This window comes from Gobio gobio (genome assembly GCF_949357685.1).
Source record: "Gobio gobio genome assembly, chromosome: 4".
NCBI classification, from domain to species: Eukaryota; Metazoa; Chordata; class Actinopteri; order Cypriniformes; family Gobionidae; genus Gobio; species Gobio gobio.
The window spans coordinates 46,035,048-46,057,939 of NC_137100.1; the positions used below are offsets into that span (position 1 = coordinate 46,035,048).

Consider the following 22,892-nt stretch of genomic DNA (forward strand, 5'->3'; position numbering starts at 1 on the left):
TCATTTTATGGTTGAGCCCTCTTCTTTCCTAGACCCAGTTTTTAAGTTCCAGAGGAGCCGTTTTCATCACAGGGCCCAGGACATTTCTGATTGTCCCCCTAACTGTGAAATGAACATGTACATGTGCTCAATATGATTATTTTTGGAAAACCACACAATTGGTAGGATTAGAAAATGTTTAAAGGTTCTAGTTTGTAAAAAAAAAGGATCTCAAAAACACACTTGTCAGCCTGTGAGGACAGTTTGTTACCCATTAAACATTCACTTGTGGTTTTACTGTGTTCCATCTTTTTACAATTTATATTTTTACAATTCTCTTTGCTTACTCTATGGCAAATCTGTCATAAAGCATGCTATTGTCAATTGGTGAAATACTAAACTATTTTTATTAATGCAGTTTTATACTAAAATAAAATGTAACTCTGATAATTTGTTTCTTTGTCTGAAATGATGAATAATAACAATGAAACAAAGTTATAGATCATGCACATTGAAATCAATTGATGTATGCAATATATTGAAACTGAAAGGCATTTAGCACCAACTTTTCTTCATATAGATCTGCATGTGTTTGCTTGTGTGTCTTAGTCTTGCACTTGTTTGTGTGTGTTGGTGATTTGCAACTGGAGGATCATTACGTAAAGACAACAAAGCCTCTTATCTATTTTACAGTGCTTGGACACAGTCCATCTGTTAGTCTATTTATTGCTCTTCATTGGACATCTAGTCACTTTGTGCTAAGCTTGGATCAGTTCCCTGTTCTCTTGCCCAAACCAACAAAATGGGCCTAACTTCCAGAGAATGGCCATGTGTGGACTGCTTCTCCAGTTTAAGTTATACAGTATACTTTATCACTCATCAAGAATGCATAAATAACCAAGAAAATGGGGAAGTTATTGTGTGAAAGAGAGTAGCAGAAGTAGCAGATAGAGAAGTAGGAGATAGAGAAAGTGTGAAGAGGTGAGGAGAGGGAAAATACTAATATCAAAAGTTTAATTTGAGCATGTTTATATTGCCTGAAACCTGAGAGCACTGCATTGGGCTTTGGTTTTAGCCTCCTCTATTGTTTATAGGTCAGCAGGGTAAAAATAATGAACAGCCAATAAACACGTATCAGCTTGTAGGCGTTGTTAAGGAAGGTTTTCTATCTCAAAGACTCTGTAGCATTACATCTCAGTCTTGATATGAGACTCCAGGGGGGCATAAGAGCCAGGTCTGCATAAAACTAGCCCGATGGCCAATCAAAAATAATCCAAGACTTATCTCAAAATATGATGTTCCCATGCCTAAAATACATATTTTACATTCAGCTCTTATGCAAATTAAAAACCACTATATCGTAGTTATCATAAACACAGAGGCTCCCTGCCATTGTCCGTCCTTCACAAAACTTAACAATTTTATCATTGGTAGAATATGAAATATTTCAATACAACCCTCGGCAACATTTTAAAAGTAAACTTGGCAACCCTAAAAAGAGATCAGCCATGTGAAAGGTCACTGGTAAGATTTACCATGTTTATAACAAATATAGCACACCAAATGTTTTTTACTCTGGCACAATGTCAGGGAAAGAACTTGTAGATGTTGTGCTTCTTATATAATACCTAATGTACAATAACTGTTTATTACCTATTCAAAATCATAACTTGAGGGAATGATGTGGGCAGGAATGATTTTATGTAGTAGCTTTAATTGTCATTTCACAGGCCTACTTTGATATCCACATAAAATGGGGTTGTTTTTTTTCCTGCCTTTTATTATTATTTTTTTATTTTTTTTACAAATTACGACAACCATAGAAAACGTGGCCTTCTTTTTTTATGGTTTGCAGAATTTGATTATTCTGGTGATTTGTTTAAAGGAAAAAACTGTATAGTAATGACACATAGTAGCTTCAGAACAGAATTTGCCCTGAGGTAGAGTACAGAAAAAAAGTGAAGAATTACATAACATTATACGAGCTACTGGAATACAATCCAGATTACTAATAAACCTTAATCTGCATCCCCTGTGATGTCATGGTTGCATAACCTATGTGAAACAAATATAAATTTCCTCCTGAATTAAAGGATGTATTTATTTGTCAATTGACATGAGAGCAAGCATCTATGCTTATCTGTCTGCAAAACTTTTTCTTATAACAGCTGTTCATATGGGGTTTCACAGGGACTAGTAATGGATAACACCTTGAGGTTATCAAAGAGATAATGAAATAAAAAATTTCACAATAGCAACCATTATTAATTTTCTATTTACAATGGTGTTTGTAATGTTCTTACCTCAATTATTGAATTTTTCCCCAACCTACAATACTTCAAAAGCTATCTCAACAATTGCAATCAGTTATGCCATTATATATACGTAATAACCATCAAGGAACCCCATCATCAACTTTATCATAAGTTTTAGTTAATGAAAGAATTTCAGTCTATGCAATTTTTTATATTTGATTGAAATGTGAAATATTTAATTATTTATGCTGTTGTAAAACACATGGATGTATTTAAAATGTACACTTTATTCTACAAGCTAAAAAATACTTTAATTTTTGTGTTACAATGCTTAATGATAATATACAAATATGTGACCCTGGGCCCCAAAACCAGTCATAAGTCGCACGGGTATAGTAGGCTATTTGTGGCAATAGCCAACAATACATTGTATGGGTCAAAATGATCGATTTTTCTTTAATGCCAAAAATCATTAGCATATTAAGTAAAGATCATAGGCCTATTCCACAAAGATATTTTGTACAAAAAACAAAAACAAAAAAAAAGACCCTTGTGGACCCTTGACTGGTTTTGTGGTCCAGGATCACATATAGCACGCTATAATAAACAAAGGAGTTCGTCAATGTAAATGGGGAATTACTCTATCATACAGCTTTGCCTGGTTAGTAATGCGACTAATTGCAGAAATAATCCTCAGTAAAACTATGCTTGCTTTTATGCCTTATTGGTTAGCGCCATCTACTGGCAAATATCTACGACGATAGGCAGGAATATCATTGGAAATATGCTAGCAGTTCAGCATAATTAAAATAGCTAGTAAGGAATAGCGGCCTACAGCATATAGTTTATGGACCTTATACTGTTTTATTTCTATTTTGAGCTTTTTTTAACATTTAGATTAATTCAATTCCATCTAGTCAATGCTTGATTACAAGTAGTCTGGTAGGCTATAGTTTGGAATTGGAATTAATGGTTAGAAAACAGGTGAGGAAAATAAATAAATAACAAATCAATTATTAGACTAGACTAGACATTGCCTATTTTTCAGATTGCTCCCATACTGGCCTCATGGGCAGTTTTATTGAAGTTAATCTTCAGAAGCTGTCCAGGGTCCTGAAGTCACTTGCTCTGTGCCTGGTATTGGACAGGTGAATGAAGCACGACCTCTTTTCAGCACTGTAAACACACAAATGGGGTCACTGCAGATAAAATCCCGTTAATAAGGGATACATCTTTGTTTGTATTCATATTCTAATCCCTATCCGACACCCCTACATGTTCGACGTATAGCCTACTGCAAAAACATCGTCCCACACAAAATCATGCCATTTTGGGGTTTGCAAACACCCACAGACAGCCCTGCACAATGTCTGTGTCTGATGCTAGTCTTGGGTGGAGCAGACATCGTTCGATGCCGTTGACTGGGGCGGAATCCGTGGTGCTGCTCGCGTCTCGAGACTCGTTTCTCCCGGAAGTGGGTGGTTAAGTCGCCACTCGGTCACTGCTGGCTAACGAGCGATCGCTGGGATGAAGGAGAGTCGGGGATATTCTTGGGGCTGACAAATATCCGACGACACAGTTGTGAAATTTTCATTCTTAACCAATTAGTTGCGGTATATCCGCAGAAATCAACCACAAACGCTCACAAAAAGGCTCAGACACCCCGCCGCCAAGATGATGGAAGAAATTGACAGATTTCAAGTGCCGACTGAGGCAGAGATGCAGCCTTTTGTAAGTTAAACCAGATTGACTCTTTAACAGCCCGATTAAAGCACAAATATTGTCAGTATGCGGTTTTAATAACATTTATGACGGGCTAATTGTAGCTCAATATGAACTAACGACCCGTGGAGTATTTCATTAGTCTTATTTTGTCATCACAAACCGTTATTTCTTCTCAAAATAGTAAACATCTTATATTACGAGAGATCGATGATATACCTTCTGTGTCTGATGTGTACGTTAGCCTATTTTGCTTGCAAACGTAAGGATGCTACTGTGATGATGTTGCGCACTGATACTGTGTCTCTCTGCATCGAAAACAACATCAGCTTCATTTTATTTTATAACTTAAGCTCAGCTTGTTCTTCTATCTCTTCGTACTTCCATCGTAACGCCGTCTGTAACATTCATTTGAAACAATGTTAAAACTGCGTGACGTTTCTTCTATCTCATAGAGGCCTTCACAGCCTTAGATGCTTCATCATGCAGAATACGTGCTATGGTACCTGAATAATGTCCATACCCCTCCCACCCATCCCAAATTCATCAATAATTCTCAGGAAAATAACCAGCTCTGTTCGAAGAGGCATCTGAGTGGCCCATATTTAGCCAATGACCCATACTGCAGATGATCGTGTTCCTCTGGTTAGTTCTAAATCAGTGGTTCTCATTTGGCTTTTGCTCCAGAACCCAGATTTTACATTGGAGAGCCAACGCAAAACCGTTTAAAAAAACTGTTTATCATACAGATGTAAACAATACGTCCTTAAGATCAGAAATTGAAAATTATTCATATGAACTGCTTAGACCTAATAATGCAAAAGTATTACTGTGACATGATGAACTGAAAAATTGACATTATTGTTTTCTAAATGTCTGTTGAAATTAAATTATTTCATGTATTTACCACACAAAATTGTGATTGGCACAAATCGTGTTTAATTTCTGTGCAAGTGAACCAATATTTAAGGCATTCTGGGTCGGTGACCCTTTTGCAATACATTTTTTGGTTGTGACCCACTGGTCTGGTGTATTATATTATATACAATATGTACAGTTTTTGTGATCAACTCAGTGTCTTGCACTGTACCTATGTTTTTCATCCTTTTTCCAGTTTTAGTAGATTTATGCTTTTGTAATGTTGAAATCAATCATCATTTTTGATGCATTCCTTATTTGAAATTTGTCAAATTCCACCTTTTGTTTCTGCAAATATTGTGTTTCCTTTCACATCAATCCCAGGGTGTTTTTAGAATGAGCTGACAGAAATCAAACTAAGTGATGCTTTACTCATCCAGATTGATGAAAATGGACAAAGCAAAGCTCCGAAGAACAGATATCACATACAATTGACTTAATCGATAAAACTAGACAGTCCTGACACTTCTGTCTTGTTCACCAGGATCCAGCATCATCGACCACATCAGAGGCAGACTCGGATACCAGGGAGAATGAGCCTGCCACCCTGACCTATAAACCTTCTCCTCTCCATATGAAGATAGGTTAGTTGTGGGTTTGTCCATTCTGCCAAATGCCAATGCAATTATGTATTATTGTCATATGACATGATTCGATCGATTAGAAATATGTCTTACATTACAGACAAACAGAGAGAGCTGGTTAGGAAAGGATCACTGAAAAATGGCAATGCTGGAAGCCCCGTCAATCAACAACCCAAGAAAAATAACGTGATGGCCAGAACGAGGTACAAACGAGAGCCGTTTGAACATGAACATTGTCTTTTTTAAGTTCCTCCACAAACAGACTGCTAACTCTTTATTTCTTTCTCAAAGGCTAGTGGTTCCCAATAAGGGCTACTCTTCTTTAGACCAGAGTCCAGATGAGAAACCTTTAGTTGCTCTAGACACAGACAGGTAAGCTCTTTACTCCTCCTACACTGATTTTTTTAAGTTCCTTTTGGCCACAGGCTTCAAGCTCACTGTTTTCACTTGCCTTTGCAGCGATGACGACTTTGACATGTCTAGATATTCCTCATCCGGATACTCATCAGCCGAGGTGAGGTCTCTATGGGAACAGGTACCTATAAACTCTGGTTAATGTATTAAGCCCCATACCACAAGCATCATGAGTCATGACAGTGGATTTCGTTTTTCAAAAGTCACCAATGCACATTTGTTGTTGCTAATCATATTCACGTTGTTGTTGTTGTTCGTGTCATTGATTCATTAAACCAATAAATGTCCCAATCAAGCTATTGAGCCAACCCTATTTTCCTATTAATCTATCAAATAACTGCTGCCTGGAAAATCAAATTAATGTGATTTAATTAGCGGCGATTATGCAGCGTGGCCTGACATGCTGTTCGTTGCTTCCTGCAGCAGATAAACCAGGATCTGAACATCCAGCTACTGAAAGACGGATACAGGCTGGATGAGATCCCTGATGATGAAGACCTGGACCTCATACCGCCCAAATCCGTCAACTCCACCTGCATGTGCTGCCAAGCCACCTCCTCCACTGCTTGTCAAATCCAGTAAACCTATCACCTTTTCTCCTCCTCGTGCTCCCTCTCTCTCTTTTCCGCCCCTTATTCCCTTTCATAACCTCAGATAAGACATCTAATCAATATTACAGTGAGAAATGTACAGTACAGTAAACGTTATGATAAACATGGTGTACAGGAAAATGTGAACACACACACACAAAAACACATTACATGTGCTAACACACACACATACTCTAACCTATTATTATTAACATGACTATTATTGGTTGCTTCCTCCTATGGCAGGATAGGCACTGTTTGCTAATACGCTAGGAGAGTCTGCTCACTTTCACCTCCTAGTAGCATTGCGTTACTGTACAAGTGGACGTAGAACAAATAAAGCTTTAAAACGGCTTTAATTGTGATTTAAAAACAACAACTTGATGTTACAGAGAGTTTGAAATAGCTTATCCACTGAATTCTCTGCTTTCATGTTGCACTCATCGCATTAACGTTGTCATTAGGGTAAGATTTGATTTCCGTACGGATCTGGTTGGATGTTTATTGTTCGTGGCTGCTATTGAAGCTATACTTGGGTTCGTTTCTGTTGAACATTTTGCATGTTGGCGCATTCGTACTGCAGCGCTAACAGTAGCCTTGTCTGGCATGCACCAGGGCATCACACTTTGTTTTGTTTACTCTTGGTATGTCACATACGTGTATTTAATTGAATCATGTTTGAAACTACGCTGGATTTGAGATGCGAATATGTCATGAAAGGAAAGGCAATACAGCAACCCTTCTTTAAGAATTTGATCTGACGGGTCAAAGTCTGGACTGTTGCACTTTTCACAATAACCTCTCACTACAGAGCTAAGATGATACAATGATTGCATGAAGACCTTTTGTGTCTCTCAATCTTACAACATTTTCTGTTCTGTTTAGACAGAATGTCCAAACATGTTAGATATTTAAAGCGCCTGTAAGCTTTCTTACAGTAAGTATTGTTTTATGCAGGAAGATACTAAGATGTCACACACTCGAAGGCACCAAAGTACACTATATTGCCAAAAGTTTTGGGACTCCTGCCTTTACATGCACATGAACTTTTATGACATCCCATTCTTAATCCATAGGGTTTAATGTGGAGTTGGCCCACCCTTTGCAGCTATAACAGCTTCAACTCAATTTTTGACCATTCTTCTAGAAGCTCATTTGTGAGGTCAAGCACTGATGTTGGACGAGAAGGCTCGCAGTCTCCTCTCTAATTCTTCCCAAAGTAGTTATATCGGGTTAAGGTCAGGACTCTGTGCAGGCCAGTCAAGTTTCTCCACACCAAACTCGCTCATCCATGACTTTGCTTTGTGCACTGGTGCGCAGTCATGTTGGAACAGGAAGGGGCCATCCCCAAAATGTTCCCACAAAGTTGAAATTGTCCAAAATGTCTTAGTATGCTGAAGCATTAAGAGTACCTTTCACTGGAACTAAGGGGCCAAGCCCAACCCCTAAAAAACAAACCCACATCATGATCCCCCCTCCACCAAACTTTACACTTGGCATAATGCCATCAGGCAAGTACCGTTCTCCTGGAAGCCGCCAAACCCAGACACATCCATCGGATTGCCAGACAGAGAAATGTGATTCGTCACTCCAGAGAACACGTCTCCACTTCTCTAGAGTCCAGTGGTGGCGTGCTTTACCCCACTGTATCCGACGTATTGCATTGCACTTGGTGATGTAAAGCTTGGATGCCGCTGCTCGCCCATGGAAACCCATTCCATGAAGTTCTCTACACACTGTTCTTGAGCTAATCTGAAGGCCACATGAAGTTTGGAGGTCTGAAGCTATTGACTCTGCAGAAAGTTGGTGACTCCGTGGCTGAGTTACTGTTGTTCCCAATTGCTTCCACTTTGTTATAATACCACTAACAGTTGACAGTAGAATATTTAAATGTGAGGAAATTTCACGAATGGACTTATTGCTCAGGTGGCAATCACGGTACTACGCTTGAATTCACTGAGCTCCTGAGAGCGACCCATTCTTTCACAAATGTTTGTAGAAGCGTCTGCATGTTTATTTTCTTGATTGTATACACCTTTGGCCATGGAAGTGATTGCAACACCTGAATTCAATGATTTGGAGCGGTGTCCCAATACTTTTGGCAAAATAGTGTGTTTATGCTCCTTGTTGGAATCAAATATTTTACCCTGTGCCCATTTTCATTTAGTGTTTCATCTGCATACGACCAATTCGAATATACAATCACTGCATTTCATGGAAATGGTTACTTTTTCAAACATTGTGGGCTGTTTAAAAGCACTGTTTTCTGCTGGTCTTTGGAAATAAACTATGAATGTTAATGTTGCTAAAATGATAAAATTCCCTGGTCTATCTTAACATCCATTATTATTATAAGCACATTTTATGTGTTATCTTTACACAACATATTGTCTTGATCACGTTGTATCTCGAAAATGCAAATTGCTTTCATTTGAACTGCTCATTTTCACTTTTTAGTGAATTTTAAAACAGTGTAATGACCTGATGTATTCAATTCAAGCGTAATCAAAAGTGAGCATTTGTTGGACAAAAGCTGTGTTTTTATGTTATGAATATGTTAATTATGTGAGAAAGTCCATTAATGTACTAACAATGTTGTCATTGGTTTCAGTGATATCAATAAAAGCAGACCTGAATTAAACTTCTCTTTGTTTTAATTAGTTATTCTCTATACACATAATTTACAGGTAATGAAAGATGAATGTTGCACAAATGATAGTGATGTAAAAATACAGAATATATATGTACAAATGATAGTGATGTAAAAATACAAAATATATGTACAATGGTAGTGGCTCACAGTCTGTAAGATGCAGATAAACACATCACATTGTTAGGATTTACTCTATACAACCGTGAAGACTTTTGTAAACTACAGCAAAGCATTTCTCGATAGCTTGCTAATTACATTCTGCCATCTAAGTTAAAGAATACTAAACCTCAAAACAGAAGGCACAGATTGAGCATTTTTACGATTGTGTTTCAAATTCTTGAATTCAAGCTCACAACTAATTAAACATATGGAACAAATAAATTAGCAGATACTCTGTGATGATAAAAAGCGAAATATTTGTTGATCATTTATCATAACGTATTAAATATATAAATCTATACAACTTGAATAAAGATCAACAGATATTATTCACGTGTAAAATTCTGTTTGTGCTTGTCTTTTAAATGGCGGATCATCATGGCAGATTCAAACTAAATCTACATTCAAATAACATTTATTATTTCAAGTATTTCAACTGCTCAATTTGAATCTGAAAACCTCATTAATAAAACTAATAAAAGAATATGTTACTCTGGTTCATTGACTGAAAGTAAATACTATAGGCTACTAATATAACTAAAGGTAGTGAGAAAAATTATACAGTCTCAGTTCTGTATGGTTCAGCTGTGCAATATTTGGAGATCAAAGGCACAGCTCATACTTCGTGTTATCGCAAAACACGCCTGTAGATGGCGATGGTAAACTATTAATGAGTGAAACTCTGCCTCACTACATCACTTATGAACGCTGAGTTTGCTCAAAAACAATGCAAAAAAAAAAGAAAAAGAAAAGAGTATTTTCAATGCTCTACATTATTTTGCATAACTGTTTAAAATATGCAAATAATTACTTATCATTCATTGCTTAAAATCAAAAGTGTGATTGTGTGTGCAAAACTTCACACGATGTTAAGTTAGTCTCATACCCAGAACTTTTAATATCATACAAAAACTGTCTTCAACACTGAAGAAAACCCCTGCCTCCCTAAATATCACAAAGAAGCAATTATTTTTAAACATACCTACAGTGCTGCATAATTTGATCATTGAACAGTGTCTGTTTCTATATCTTTACACAGAATCTGCTCATTTCCCTTTGTCACAGTGGGTGTGTAATAAATCATCTGGCTCCTCTCTGTTGACATCAATCACATCTTTGTGGTAGGATAATGTAGATATCTGTAATTTATACAGCTTAAATTATACTGTAAATATCCTTACTCGTTTGAAATAACCCTTAAGGCTTCATTGTATGGTTTCAGCCAAAAAATTATGGTTTCTGTCAATTCCATTGAGAAGCCCATTTTCATTCTTTGTTTTGGAGTAGGCTACTCCTGCAAGCATATTTTGTAGACTCCATTATGTAACCCACCTGATAATATATTTTATCATCAGTTAATCTATAGGCAATCATTAATATATAATGGATAGATATCATATCAGATAGATAGTTAATATATATCATTAATAGAGATTCCAAGGCCTGAATTGGGTGTCAGATAAGAGAGACATCCAAAATGTGGGGGTCACGTAGTTGCTCAAACACCAGCAGACATGTGATCGCTGGAGCCAGAGGACGATGTGGATATTGAAGAGTGTCGTCTTCGTCCGGCAGGACCCTGGAGCATATTGGGGTGAAAGCCGGCGTGTCTGCGGGCATGCTTGGTGAGGTGATCGCTTCGCATGAAGCATTTGTCGCAGAGCGGGCACATGAAACGCTTCTCCCCAGTGTGCGTACGAAAGTGTCGTGTCAGTTCATCTGACCGTGAGAATTTCTTGTTGCAGCCTGACCAGGTACACTGAAAGGGCCTCTCACCTAAGAACACACACAAATGTAAATATAAGGTCCTATACTGAATAACAACTTAATCTAGTTACAACAAAACCCACTCGAAACAGATTTATGGGCGACTTGTTAGATGTGCGCGTATTGTTGTGTCAAACCGGAGAAAACGTTTAAAACGCCAGTTTCTTGCGTTGTCGCGCTTTAAGAATTCGCTGATTTAAAAAAAAATGTATTTGGTTAACGGCGTTTTGCTCTTGATGTCAACGCACTCATTTGGGCGAGGCTGCGCTTGGCTACAATGCGGCACCACGTGCCGGATGTTTACAACTGTGAAATCAGGTGGTGTGTACATGACGTCATGGTTGCGTTAGGTTATAGCAAAAAAAGGGCAACACATAGATGCCTCATTAGCGGCTGTTTCTATGGGCCGCTATCTGCCATATTGGAGCGGTCAAAGCCGGTCCGTGAACATTCGAGAGACTGTATCTTCAGCAGATTATTTCGCTAAACTAGCACAATGCAAGACAAAGGCGTCAGCTAACGACATTAAAATGTTACCGTAGTAAAAGTTTGTAAAAACTTGTAATATTTAGTTGATACAAATGAAAACACAAACCAAAACATTCTCACCTGTGAAAGATTGTCCGATTTCTTCAGGAATTTAAACCTCGGCGGTTTGCAATGTTGTGGCATCATAGAGTCTTACTGTGAGTGACATGTCAGTTCCAACATGGCGGGCGCGCCGAGGTGTCTGGAGCGGCCGAATGCGGATTCTACGTATACATATCTATGGGTTATAGACCTTATGCGCCAGAGAAACAAGCGCGCAGCCATCTTTAGAATTTTGTGTGTAGTTCTGTAGGTATGTTTCTATGGCATCGCTGTCGAAGAGTTGACTAATTAGCTGGTGAACTGGATTTACTTATTAAAGAGTTAACGAAAGTTTATTGTGAGCGTTGTAATAGCCTATGCGAAGCGGACGCCATAACAAATGTCAGTATACAATAGATTTTAAAACGAGCGGTCCATTAATTAATCCTTACGATTTTACTTTCATGTTGAGGTAGAAACCGAGAGACAGGACACAACGAGCGCAGCGCTGGAAAGGGGCGGGGCTGCATAAGGTCTATATGGGGTTATTTAGTGGGTGTCGCATTGATGTAAGCGGATCACCAAGGACTATAGTGACCACGATTACGACTAATTAATAGAATTCAACAGAACACATTTGCCACACGGGTCAATCAGAATTATTAAATTGCAAATTAGAAAGCCGGAAATTATAATAGGTTACTTCTAGCATCTTTGCCCACACACAATTAGCCTACGCAATTTTATGATCACACCGTGTCCTGACAAATGTGGACTAAGCAACATGCTTGCTCTCCCTTTGATTAGTAACATTGTGTACTGTCCCACCCTCGTGTGCACCCTTGAGCAGTTACACCCACTGTTACATGAGTGGCAGTTCCTGAAACCAAAATGTTCCCGAGAACACGCGAGCGTGGGGCGTAATAACAGACGGCGTTACAGCAAAACCAACAATCGGTATGGAATAACAGGCATTAGTTAAGTAATTGTACACATAAGCACACAATTAGTTCAACCGTGCTCATTTCATACCGGTGTGTACTCTGAAGTGCGCCTTGAGATGGGACGATTTGCCGTATATTTTACCACAGCCAGCATAGGGACAACAGTGTCTCTTCTCAGCTGAAACATGCAGTCTGTCACGGTTCCGTGTCCTTTTCACCCTGCTCGCGTTCTGTCTGCATTTCTCCCGGTTTTCCTTTACGCCGGTTTGATTCTCCGCATCACTGTCCACCTTACGTTTGGTGCTGATTACGCCCGGGTTACACTGATTTAGGTCCAGCAGAATCATTGCGACCATTAACAGAGTCCGACTCTCTTGACTTTCCTCAGGTCCCTCCTCACCGGCTAGTTTGTCTATGCGGTCAGAGCTCGAGCCGTCCAAGGACATTGATGCAATTTCAACATCCGTCATTGTAGTTACTCAAACTGTGCTGCAATTGTAGAAGTCACCTGCAACGAACCAAAACTCAGGGCGCAGTGTGGATTCTCATCATATGCGCATCGGGATACAGACGTGTCTTCACGCCTACACGTGTCTTTCCCAATGTGACTGGGATGAAATGATGTTCCCGGCGAAGAATAAAAGCTTGTGTCGCTTCTTGCGTCTACGCGGACATGAAACATCCAGGAGTAGGCTACTCAATATTATTTTAAGCACATCAGAAAGCGTGGAAACTTTGCGTAGGCTGCTCTCACTCTTCTCTCCCCTAACAAGTGCGTCAACTCTGTGCCGCTGTTTGCTGTTCCCATCTGAAAGAAACTACTTCGCGGAATCCCAAGGTGTCATCATAAAGCTTGTAGCTGATTGGACATAAGGGTCCAAGAGCGACGCGTTGAATGCACTACCAGGAATCACCTAGGCAGCATGAGATTGAAGGGTCATGGATCCAATAGTGTTCAGAGTAGGCTATGAGGCGGAGGGCGTGCTAACATAGCAGGAACTAATAGTAGCACGTGCCTCGTTCCGAATCAGCAGAGAGTGCACTGGTTGATACAGCGAAGGACACTAAGGTTTCTAAAAAAAAAAGTAGTAGTTTGCATTGATCAGACTTAGCATTTGTCTATCTGACATTTAGCCATTACATTTAGGCTACTGGATGTTAAAAAAAACACAACAAAACAATGCGAGTCAGTTTCACATTGCATATTCAGCAGGCACCATGCAGTGAAAAAATACATTAACAAAGGTATAAAATCAGCAAATAAACAATGTAGCCTAATAAAGATAGAGATATCAGTGTATATGGGCCATTGCACAATTAGTGCTTTTTCACTTTTAAAGGGGATTTTTTAAAGCAAATTTCTGTAAAACTTGAAACACAGCGTTTGACATGAAATGCATTCTTTTATCTCTTTCATGGGAATTGATTGCACGGAAGAATTGAGCAATTGATCGATAGCTACACACGACACTTTTCAATTTCAAATGAAAGCCCTTTTCCTTAAATAAAGCATGCTTTAGAGCAGATGGTTTGTGCTACACACGACTGGCCTATAAGTAGGCTAGTAGAACTTTAGAGGCGGGCCCTCATGAGGGCCATTGGAGAAGGAGAAATTAGCCAATGAGCAAAGGTAACACGAGTCTTTTCGGACTAATCTCCGAACTCGCAGAGTTTCACACTGAGAGACAGTTCTTGGAAAATGTGGGAACAACCCTCACGACCCTATTTCAAAAGTTTGTACATATGAACGCCATGAACTGATTATGGTAGCTACTAGCCTACTGTTAACACCAAAAACATAGGACAGCATGAGGTTAACCGTCTTAACAACCCCTTAACATTTAACAGGATAGCAATAGAATATATCTGTAATCATCTAGGCTATATCGTTAGCTTTTCATATTAGAAATAGCCTAAACATTGTGAATCTTAACACATTTTTATTAATAATATTTGATTATGCGCTGTATATAACCGACTTTTCTTGGTGTCAGTCGTAAGAATGAGATTTCATCATTGCAGGTGTTAGGCTATGTTGTTTATTTTGTTTTACTATTTAAAAGACGACTCATATAGCCTGCAACATGCGTCTAATAAATAATCTCGTTTCTAACAACGCTGTCTGTAGCCTATACGAGATGGGTCACGTTGTGGTTGTTATTTCGCTGTAACCAGCGCCACACACGTGTCTGTTTTTGTAGAACAGAATGTACCGTGAACTACAAGTGAACTTGAACGCCTCCCTACGATGCAGAAAGGACAGTGCAAGCAACACTTCCGCTCTAATGCAGAGTCATACTTGCGTTTAGACAGAAGAACAGGACGCATGCCGTGGTTTCCGATCTCAAGAAGGATCTGTTCTTTGGAATTCCGGGATATAAACTACCAAAGCACACTTAAGAGCTTTGTAGAAAAGACATGGGACTAAATAAACTACGGATCTAAATTAATAAAATAAATTAACTACAAATCAAATCATTATTTTGGATTAATGTTTTCAACATGATGCAACCTATTGCTTTTTTAATTTTTTCACAAAATGAGAAATTAAATTCGATTTATCATGTAAATTTCAAATTTACATGATATACAGTGAGGAAAATAAGTATTTGAACACCCTGCTATTTTGCAAGTTCTCCCACTTAGAAATCATGGAGGGGTCTGAAATTGTCATCGTAGGTGCATGTCCACTGTGAGAGACATAATCAAAAAAAAAAATCCAGAAATCACAATGTATGATTTTTTAAAACTATTTATTTGTATGATACAGCTGCAAATAAGTATTTGAACACCTGAGAAAATCAATGTTAATATTTGGTACAGTAGCCTTTGTTTGCAATTACAGAGGTCAAACGTTTCCTGTAGTTTTTCACCAGGTTTGCAACACTGCAGGAGGGATTTTGGCCCACTCCTCCACACAGATCTTCTCTAGATCAGTCAGGTTTCTGGCCTGTCGCTGAGAAACATGGAGTTTGAGCTCCCTCCAAAGATTCTCTATTGGGTTTAGGTCTGGAGACTGGCTAGGCCACGCCAGAACCTTGATATGATTCTTACAGAGCCACTCCTTGGTTATCCTGGCTGTGTGCTTCGGGTCATTGTCATGTTGGAAGACCCAGCCTCGACCCATCTTCAATGCTCTAACTGAGGGAAGGAGGTTGTTCCCCAAAATCTCGCAATACATGGCCCCAGTCATCCTCTCCTTAATACAGTACAGTCGCCCTGTTCCATGTGCAGAAAAACACCCCCAAAGCATGATGATACCACCCCCATGCTTCACAGTAGGGATGGTGTTCTTGGGATGGTACTCATCATTCTTCTTCCTCCAAACACGTTTAGTGGAATTATGACCAAAAAGTTCTATGACCACATGACTTTCTCCCATGACTCCTCTGGATCATCCAAATGGTCATTGGCAAACTTAAGACGGGCCTGGACATGTGCTGGTTTAAGCAGGGGAACCTTCCGTGCCATGCATGATTTCAAACCATGACGTCTTAGTGTATTACCAACAGTAACCTTGGAAACGGTGGTCCCAGCTCTTTTCAGGTCATTGACCATTACAATCAGTAATTGTATATCAAGAACAGGGGCACATTAGGGTACATTTCGTAAATGAAGTCTCTGCAACAGCAATCGATTGCTCGAGGCAACGCTACTGAAAACAGCGACCACGAGCACTCTGCATGCTTCTTCTTTGGCTGTTGTCTTGATTGCACCATCATGCCCGAGGACACTGCCTACTAGTGTCTGCATGTGTAATTGCACATTGACGTGGACAACAGCGCAGAAGTATAAATCAAAACCAACGCTTAACTAACGGCGTAGAGTATGCGGCGTAGGTCCGACGCAGAAGTATAAATTGGGCTTTAGGATCATTGAGACCCCACGAGGTGAGATCTTGCATGGAGCCCCAGTCCGAGGGAGATTGACAGTCATGTTTAGCTTCTTCTTCTATTTTCTAATGATTGCTCCAACAGTGGACCTTTTTTTCACCAAGCTGCTTGGCAATTTCCCCGTAGCCCTTTCCAGCCTTGTGGAGGTGTACAATTTTGTCTCTAGTGTCTTTGGACAGCTCTTTGGTCTTGGCCATGTTAGTATTTGGATTCTTACTGATTGTATGGGGTGGACAGGTGTCTTTATGCAGCTAACGACCTCAAACAGGTGCATCTAATTTAGGATAATAAATGGAGTGGAGGTGGACATTTTAAAGGCAGACTAACAGGTCTTTGAGGGTCAGAATTCTAGCTGATAGACATGTGTTCAAATACTTATTTGCAGCTGTATCATACAAATAAATAGTTAAAAAATCATACATTGTGATTTCTGGATTTTTTTTTTTAGATTATGTCTCTCACAGTGGACATGCACCTACGATGACAATTTCAGACCCCTCCATGATTTCTAAGTGGGAGAACTTGCAAAATAGCAGGGTGTTCAAATACTTATTTTCCTCACTGTATATGTATTATATTTATATTTAAAATAAATAAAAATGTTCTTTTGTTTTTAAAATATCTGTGACATTTATGTATGACCTTATTGAACTATTGGATAGTGAATATGGAAGACAATGAAGGTAGAGAAACAGCTGTGAAACCTTATAAGAGTTATATATTTTTTGATCTTTCAAAAAACAGTAATGAAATAATAAATCAGAGGACATTCTCTGGATATAATGTAACTTTTCACTTTCATTATCACACTGACCTAGTATGTTTACAATCATTTCCCCTAATAACAAATTGAACCACAATGATGTTTTGAATTATATATATTCTTTTATTTGTTAATACATGCCAAACATCTTATTCACATTGAGGAATACAGTATACACATTTGTATTTGCATCCAAATACTTAGCCTTCTACAGTAGGACAAGAGTCCCCGGATCCCTGCACTCTGTTCTCTCATCTCTCATTAATCTCGTATCTTTTGGAAGAACAACATGCATTTTAAAGACACTAAGTAAACTGAGACCTTTCCGTTCAAACTACAGCATTATTGCAGAAAACATGTGCTTGGACTTGTTAGCAGAGAAGTGCTCACCAATAAGTTTAAAAAGAAGTGGCGGGGGGAGAAACTTGACTAAAAGTGGTATACAATTCACAACCTTTTATGCTACAGTATAGGAAAATATTAAGAAAATACTGTACATAAAGTTATAAGTCATCATGTCATTTTGGCACACTGGGTAGGTTGTCATAGTGTAATGTCTTCTATCAGACACAGAAACGTTCTCTTAAAATCCTATTATATTAAACTATTTTTTTTACATCCACAGAAAGATTTACAGATCATATACAGAACATTTACATGAGGAAAAACAAGTGTCATAAATACGCTCACTCTTCTATCCCAAAAAAGAGAGTGAAACAGAGGATAGTGAGATAAACTTGCATTCAGTAACTTAGATCAAATGCCCTCTCTGTCTTCTTTTGCTGGAACCAGTCCAACAAGAGGGTTTGTTAAATGACATTACCCTAAATAATACAGCATGGACATGTTTTAAGGGCCCGTGTATTGATCATGCATTCATTTTACCTCCGTTTTAAGGCTCTTTGCAGTATAATCACCTTGTAGAAGTGTTAGGCCCGAATAAGAAACAATGTTTTGAAATGAAGCAAATCTGATAAACATATCGAATGGCATACTAATATTGATTTTAAAATCATTGGTTATTTGAAAACCACAGTGATTAGAATTACTTCTATGCACAAAAAAATAATGTAATTTAGTAGGTTTTGGTTTACATACAAGCTCTAATACCTAATGTACATTTCTACATCTCAGAACACTGTGACTGTAATAATGTTTTCAAATCTCTTAGCAGTATTGCACATTAGTAAGGCAAATAAAATACATCCAATGAGTGATGCATGTGGTGGAAATGGAATAGGTGGAGTAATTCGTTTGCTAAAAAGTGACTATACTGATTAGGATTTACGCCAGAGATACAAATCACATTTCTGTATTGCTTTAAACTGCACTGTTTCGTTTGATTTAGGTTAAACAGCCATTTAAAACTGTGTATTGTAGAGCAGTAAATGTTCTACTTTTATTAAAGTGACTGATTGATTGAGATTGAGAGTCTGTGCAGATCTCCATATCCTTCTAATAAATCAAGTCAATAAAATTATATAAATATACCCATTAACCATAAAATAGGAAGAAAATTGCCAAGGCATATAACTAGATAATATTATGTACTAGTCTTCATTATGTCCTTCCAGCATGTTAATAACTCAATCCGGTTGATTAGTGATGAGACTGGTGTGCATAATGAACTCCTAAAGTGCATAACACTTCTTACTGACCGACCGACTCTCTGTGGCATCTTGCATAGCAAGTCAACATATAGTACCTGTTCTGTTTAAAATAACACACTTGTATAAAGACAGTCAGACCTTTTTACTCTCCTTTGTCTAAAAGTATGTTTGGAATGGCATACTATCATACTACTATTTATTTTTTACCACAGCAACACATATGAATGCAAATACTGACCTGCAACATGTGTCAAATGTGCAGTTATTAATCTGAACACACTGTGTAGCTGACTATACAATGTGCTTGACTTTTCACTTGCAGTGAAAAATAAACCATAATTTACGTCTTTACGAAAAGTTTCCAAATTAAACTTGCCATATAGTCATATTAGGTGACAACAATGTAGCATACTATATACTGCTACATTGAGTAAAACATTTATCATCATCATACTGTTTACCTTTTCCACATACAAAAAGAGTATGCAGTATAATATGCAGTACACAGTATTTAGTATACAACGCACTAAGCATTCCATACCAAACATGCTGTTAGTGTAGAGTTTAAGTGGTCACTCTTATTTAAAGGGTTAATTCACCCAAAAATGAATGAATTTGTTCATCTTCGGAACACAAATGAAGATATTTTCTTCATTTATAAGATATCCCACCCCCCCCCTCACCCATAGACTGCAGCATTATTACCACTTTCAAGGCCCAGAAGGGTTGCAAAGACATCGTTAAAATAGTGCATGTGACTCCAGTGGTTCAACCTTAATGTTACGAAGTGACGAGAATACTTTTTGTGTGCAAAAACAACAACAATTTCTTCTCTTCCGTTACAGTCTTTTACGCTTGGTTATATATGTCAGAACGCTGGCTCCTGGGTCAGCACCACATGCATGCGACGCTGAATAAAGTAGTTATTTTTGTTTGCTTTTCATGAGATGTCAGAAACCTCTCGACAGAATGACATAATTTTCATTTTTGGGTGAACTAACCCTTTAAAATAATTTCAAATGGGCACCCTGTTGTGATATATTTGAAACAATACAAACTACAAAAGACAAAACGTGATCATTTAGTGCTTTAAAATTGATGTTAACCATTATATAAAAAAAAAATATAATTTTATTCAGACACTTCATATAACGTTACTAACCGCTGTATGTTATAAAGCTTTTTGAATGTAGTCGTATACATCCAACAAGGGCCTAAAAGTAAATCAAGGAACCAAGAAGGTTAATCTTTTCATAATAAAATTATATTCTACATTCAACATCTTATGGAAGATACAGTATATGTGTATGTTTGAAATGACAGAACAGTAGTGTTAAAAATCTTGTCACAGTCCTAAACTTGTTTCCATTTCAATTTGCAGTTTTTTGGATGAAACAACCACTGTACCAGGCCTGTAAGACATATTCTCAAGTGTATGGAGAAAGAGCACGATTCATGCTGTGACAAGGGTGATCCATCTAAGCTAAAACAGTAAGTTGCATTGCAAAGTTTTGTTAAGGCCTGTTCACACCAACATGAATGCTTAGCACAAAAGTTCAGTACGATTTGCAAATGCGATTTGTCTGTTCAGACTTAAGTTAAAAATAGATAAGTAAATAGTAGACAGGCGGATATCTGATAATTCAAAATGCCAAATCACTCTCAGATAGTAGGTGTCACTTATAGAAATGCAGAAATACTCTGTTTACCCCGGTACGCAAAGTGTGGTATCACAACTTTCCGTTTCTGACACTCGTCAGAGTGAAGAAAGGAAGTCAAGCGGTATTTACATGGTTTCAAATACTATGGTGTTTATCAAACAACACCAAATATAAGAATACAGAGACTAGTCAGTTCTAGATTCTGCCTCTGCTACTGTCATCACTAAGTAATAGTTAATGTAATAATAACAGAGGCTCTGGCCATGTGACTAAAAACACAAATCTTATTGGTTGGTTAGTTTTCTTCACAATTCAATGAAAAAATTATTAGAATACCTCTCCAAAAAGAAAAATCTGCATTAACAGCCGTTCATTCAAATAAAATCGTACCAAACTTTCGCACCAAACAGTCGTCTTGGTGTTAATAGGCCTTTAATCTCAAAGTTTCCCCTCATTATGAATATAGCCCCAATAGCACTTTCGAGTTTGAGGGAAAAGGAACTAATGTTGGCATAATGGCAGTGGTCAAGTTCTGAATTGATGAGTTCTAAATAAAATCTGACTTTGCATTGCAGTGTTATAATAGGAAATTAACAGGAAGTTGATACCCATTATAAAACATTCCATTTTACAGCTAATTACTCACTCAGACAGTACTAATTAACGGACGGGCCCTTGGAATTTAAACGAGGTAGAGCCATCCTACAGGAACTAGATCTACAATGCCATCCCTACAGGTCTGCCATCATCACGTGTAATTGTGTCTGCTGTCAAAACTTTGGAACGCCGAGGGTTTGGCCAGTTTCCTCATGGACAGCGAGTCTGTCTTACCCTCCAGCCTCGCCCCGGCTTTGGCCTTCTGGAAAGGATTCCTCGAGCTCCCACGACCCTTGTCCATTCTTTCACTTATGGAGAAGCTCTTTCGGGAGTAGATGTTTGAGTGCGACTCCTCAGAGGACGAGCAGCTGTTTGCTCGTTCTAGTCTAGAGATCGGTGAGCAAAACGGGCCCAGTGCGAGGCCCAGGCCCAGGTCTGCACCTGTTCCCCTGCTACTGCTACTTTGACCTCCCTTACCCGTGTCTGCCGACCCTTCTGCCGGTTCCTCTGGATCAGACTCAGCGTGACTGAGCTCGGCATCTCTCTCAGGGTGCGAGACGCCCAGGTCCTGGGGCTTATCAAACGTGAAAGAGCCTCCAGGAGAGTCGGACCGCTCTGGGACAGGGTAAGGGGTAGAGACGCAACGGGTGTCAATGCAATCTGTGATGCTGGTATATTCGGCTGCCTTCACCTGCACGCCCATTCCACCATAGTAACCACGTGATGTGAACATCAGGCTGTGTGACTTAACCATTGGCGGCTCATCCAGAAACAGAGGCCCTGCTGTGGATAGGAAGCGACTGCTCTTGGACCGCTCCAGAACTCCAGCCGATGGTGGCGGCGAGGGGTCGAGGTCCCAGGGGGGCAAGGTATCTGGCAGCAGGTGGGCAGAGCAGAGTGATAGGTCAGCAGCGGCACTGTCCTCATACAGGACTGTACCGTCCGACTGTCTTTCGCTGCCCCCTGCCCTTCCACTGCAGTCCCGCCCCCCTGAGAGCACCGCTTCCATGATCTCAGAATGGAGAGATGAGTCTCGAGCAAGAGATGGAACTGTCCTCACTGGTTCCAAGAAGCTCTCAGTAGGTGGGACGTCCTCTGAGGCAGAAACATAGATGTCTATGCAGGAAGAAGGGCGAAGCTGTTGCTGCACAGATAAAGTATTCAAAGGTGTGGGCTTGGACTCTTTGGCACCTGCTCCCGAGGATACAGACTGTGAGCTGTTGGCCCGATGGAGACTGAACAGTCTATCTTTAAAGAAACCTTCTCCCCGATCTGCTCCGCTCCTATCTTTGGAAGAGTGGCTCACGTAGAAGGAGTGACTGCGGACACGTGGGGCCAGAGCGGTTGGAGATGTAGGGGAAATGGACTCCTCACCACCCTGCTCCAGAGACTCCTGTAGCCTGTAGGAATTGCCTTCTTGGCTGTTGAAACTACTCTGGCGCAGGATGTAATTTGTATCTGTGCAGTCAGATGATGTCCTGGAACGGGCTTTGTTGACTTCACCTCGATCCATACCAGTAACCCGCTCCAGTGCCACAGCAATACGGGCGATCATCTCCTCCATCTGAGCGAGCCGGATGTCCACAGTCTGCAGGGATGCTTTCATGAAATGCTCCCTCTCATTCACCTCCTCCAGACGCATAGCCATGTTCTCTACCCTGAATGAAAAGACATTAGACGTTATTCCATGAATATTAGGCCATCTAATAATGTTGTGTTGGTCATACTTATGGCTTTCTGTTATATTTTAGGAAGGGGGTCCCTTGCAAGAGGTTCATCATATTTGGGGGTCCTTGCCATAAAATGTGTGTTA

At 39.3% G+C, this 22,892-nt stretch overlaps 3 protein-coding genes across 4 annotated transcripts in view; 1 reads left to right on the forward strand and 2 right to left on the reverse strand.

Annotated features, from left to right (window-relative positions):
* Positions 1-3,505: 3,505 nt before the first annotated feature.
* Positions 3,506-9,107, forward strand: fam219ab (family with sequence similarity 219 member Ab). 2 transcript variants are annotated; one of them, XM_079815721.1, is made up of 6 exons: positions 3,506-3,965; positions 5,359-5,458; positions 5,559-5,661; positions 5,750-5,830; positions 5,918-5,972; positions 6,296-9,107. In XM_079815721.1, exons 1-6 carry the CDS (start codon positions 3,909-3,911, stop codon positions 6,452-6,454), a joined length of 555 nt encoding a protein of 184 aa, XP_079671847.1. In that variant the 5' UTR covers positions 3,506-3,908; the 3' UTR covers positions 6,455-9,107. The 2 variants fall into 2 exon arrangements, with proteins under 2 accessions (XP_079671847.1, XP_079671846.1); XM_079815720.1 differs by having other exon boundaries at positions 3,706-3,965; positions 5,918-5,993.
* klf9 (Kruppel like factor 9) lies at positions 8,987-13,426 on the reverse strand. The gene is made up of 2 exons (XM_079815719.1): positions 12,644-13,426; positions 8,987-11,050 (listed from the first exon to the last, which is right to left on the reverse strand). The coding sequence occupies exons 1-2, from the start codon at positions 13,023-13,025 to the stop codon at positions 10,773-10,775; spliced, it is 660 nt and encodes a 219-aa protein (XP_079671845.1). The 5' UTR covers positions 13,026-13,426; the 3' UTR covers positions 8,987-10,772.
* Positions 13,427-21,230: 7,804 nt separating this feature from the next.
* The window catches only part of trpm3 (transient receptor potential cation channel, subfamily M, member 3), a gene marked incomplete at both ends in the record, with an annotated part of 178,491 nt that continues 176,829 nt past the window's right edge, over positions 21,231-22,892 (reverse strand). Inside the window, 1 exon segment of the mRNA XM_079815722.1 lies at positions 21,231-22,737. Coding sequence (XP_079671848.1) covers positions 21,231-22,737 — 1,507 coding nt within the window.

What these genes read in the sequence shown, in the direction of transcription:
- fam219ab (XM_079815720.1), top strand. Translation starts at nt 3,909, where the DNA reads ATGATGGAAGAAATTGACAGATTTCAAGTGCCGACTGAGGCAGAGATG. An exon ending in AGGCAGAGATGCAGCCTTTT is followed by an intron (nt 3,966 to 5,358) that starts GTAAGTTAAACC and finishes CTTGTTCACCAG; the next exon opens with GATCCAGCATCATCGACCAC. An exon ending in TGAGGTCTCTATGGGAACAG is followed by an intron (nt 5,994 to 6,295) that starts GTACCTATAAAC and finishes TGCTTCCTGCAG; the next exon opens with CAGATAAACCAGGATCTGAA.
- klf9 (XM_079815719.1), bottom strand. Translation starts at nt 13,025, where the DNA reads ATGACGGATGTTGAAATTGCATCAATGTCCTTGGACGGCTCGAGCTCT. An exon ending in GCACTTCAGAGTACACACCG is followed by an intron (nt 11,051 to 12,643) that starts GTATGAAATGAG and finishes GTGTGTTCTTAG; the next exon opens with GTGAGAGGCCCTTTCAGTGT.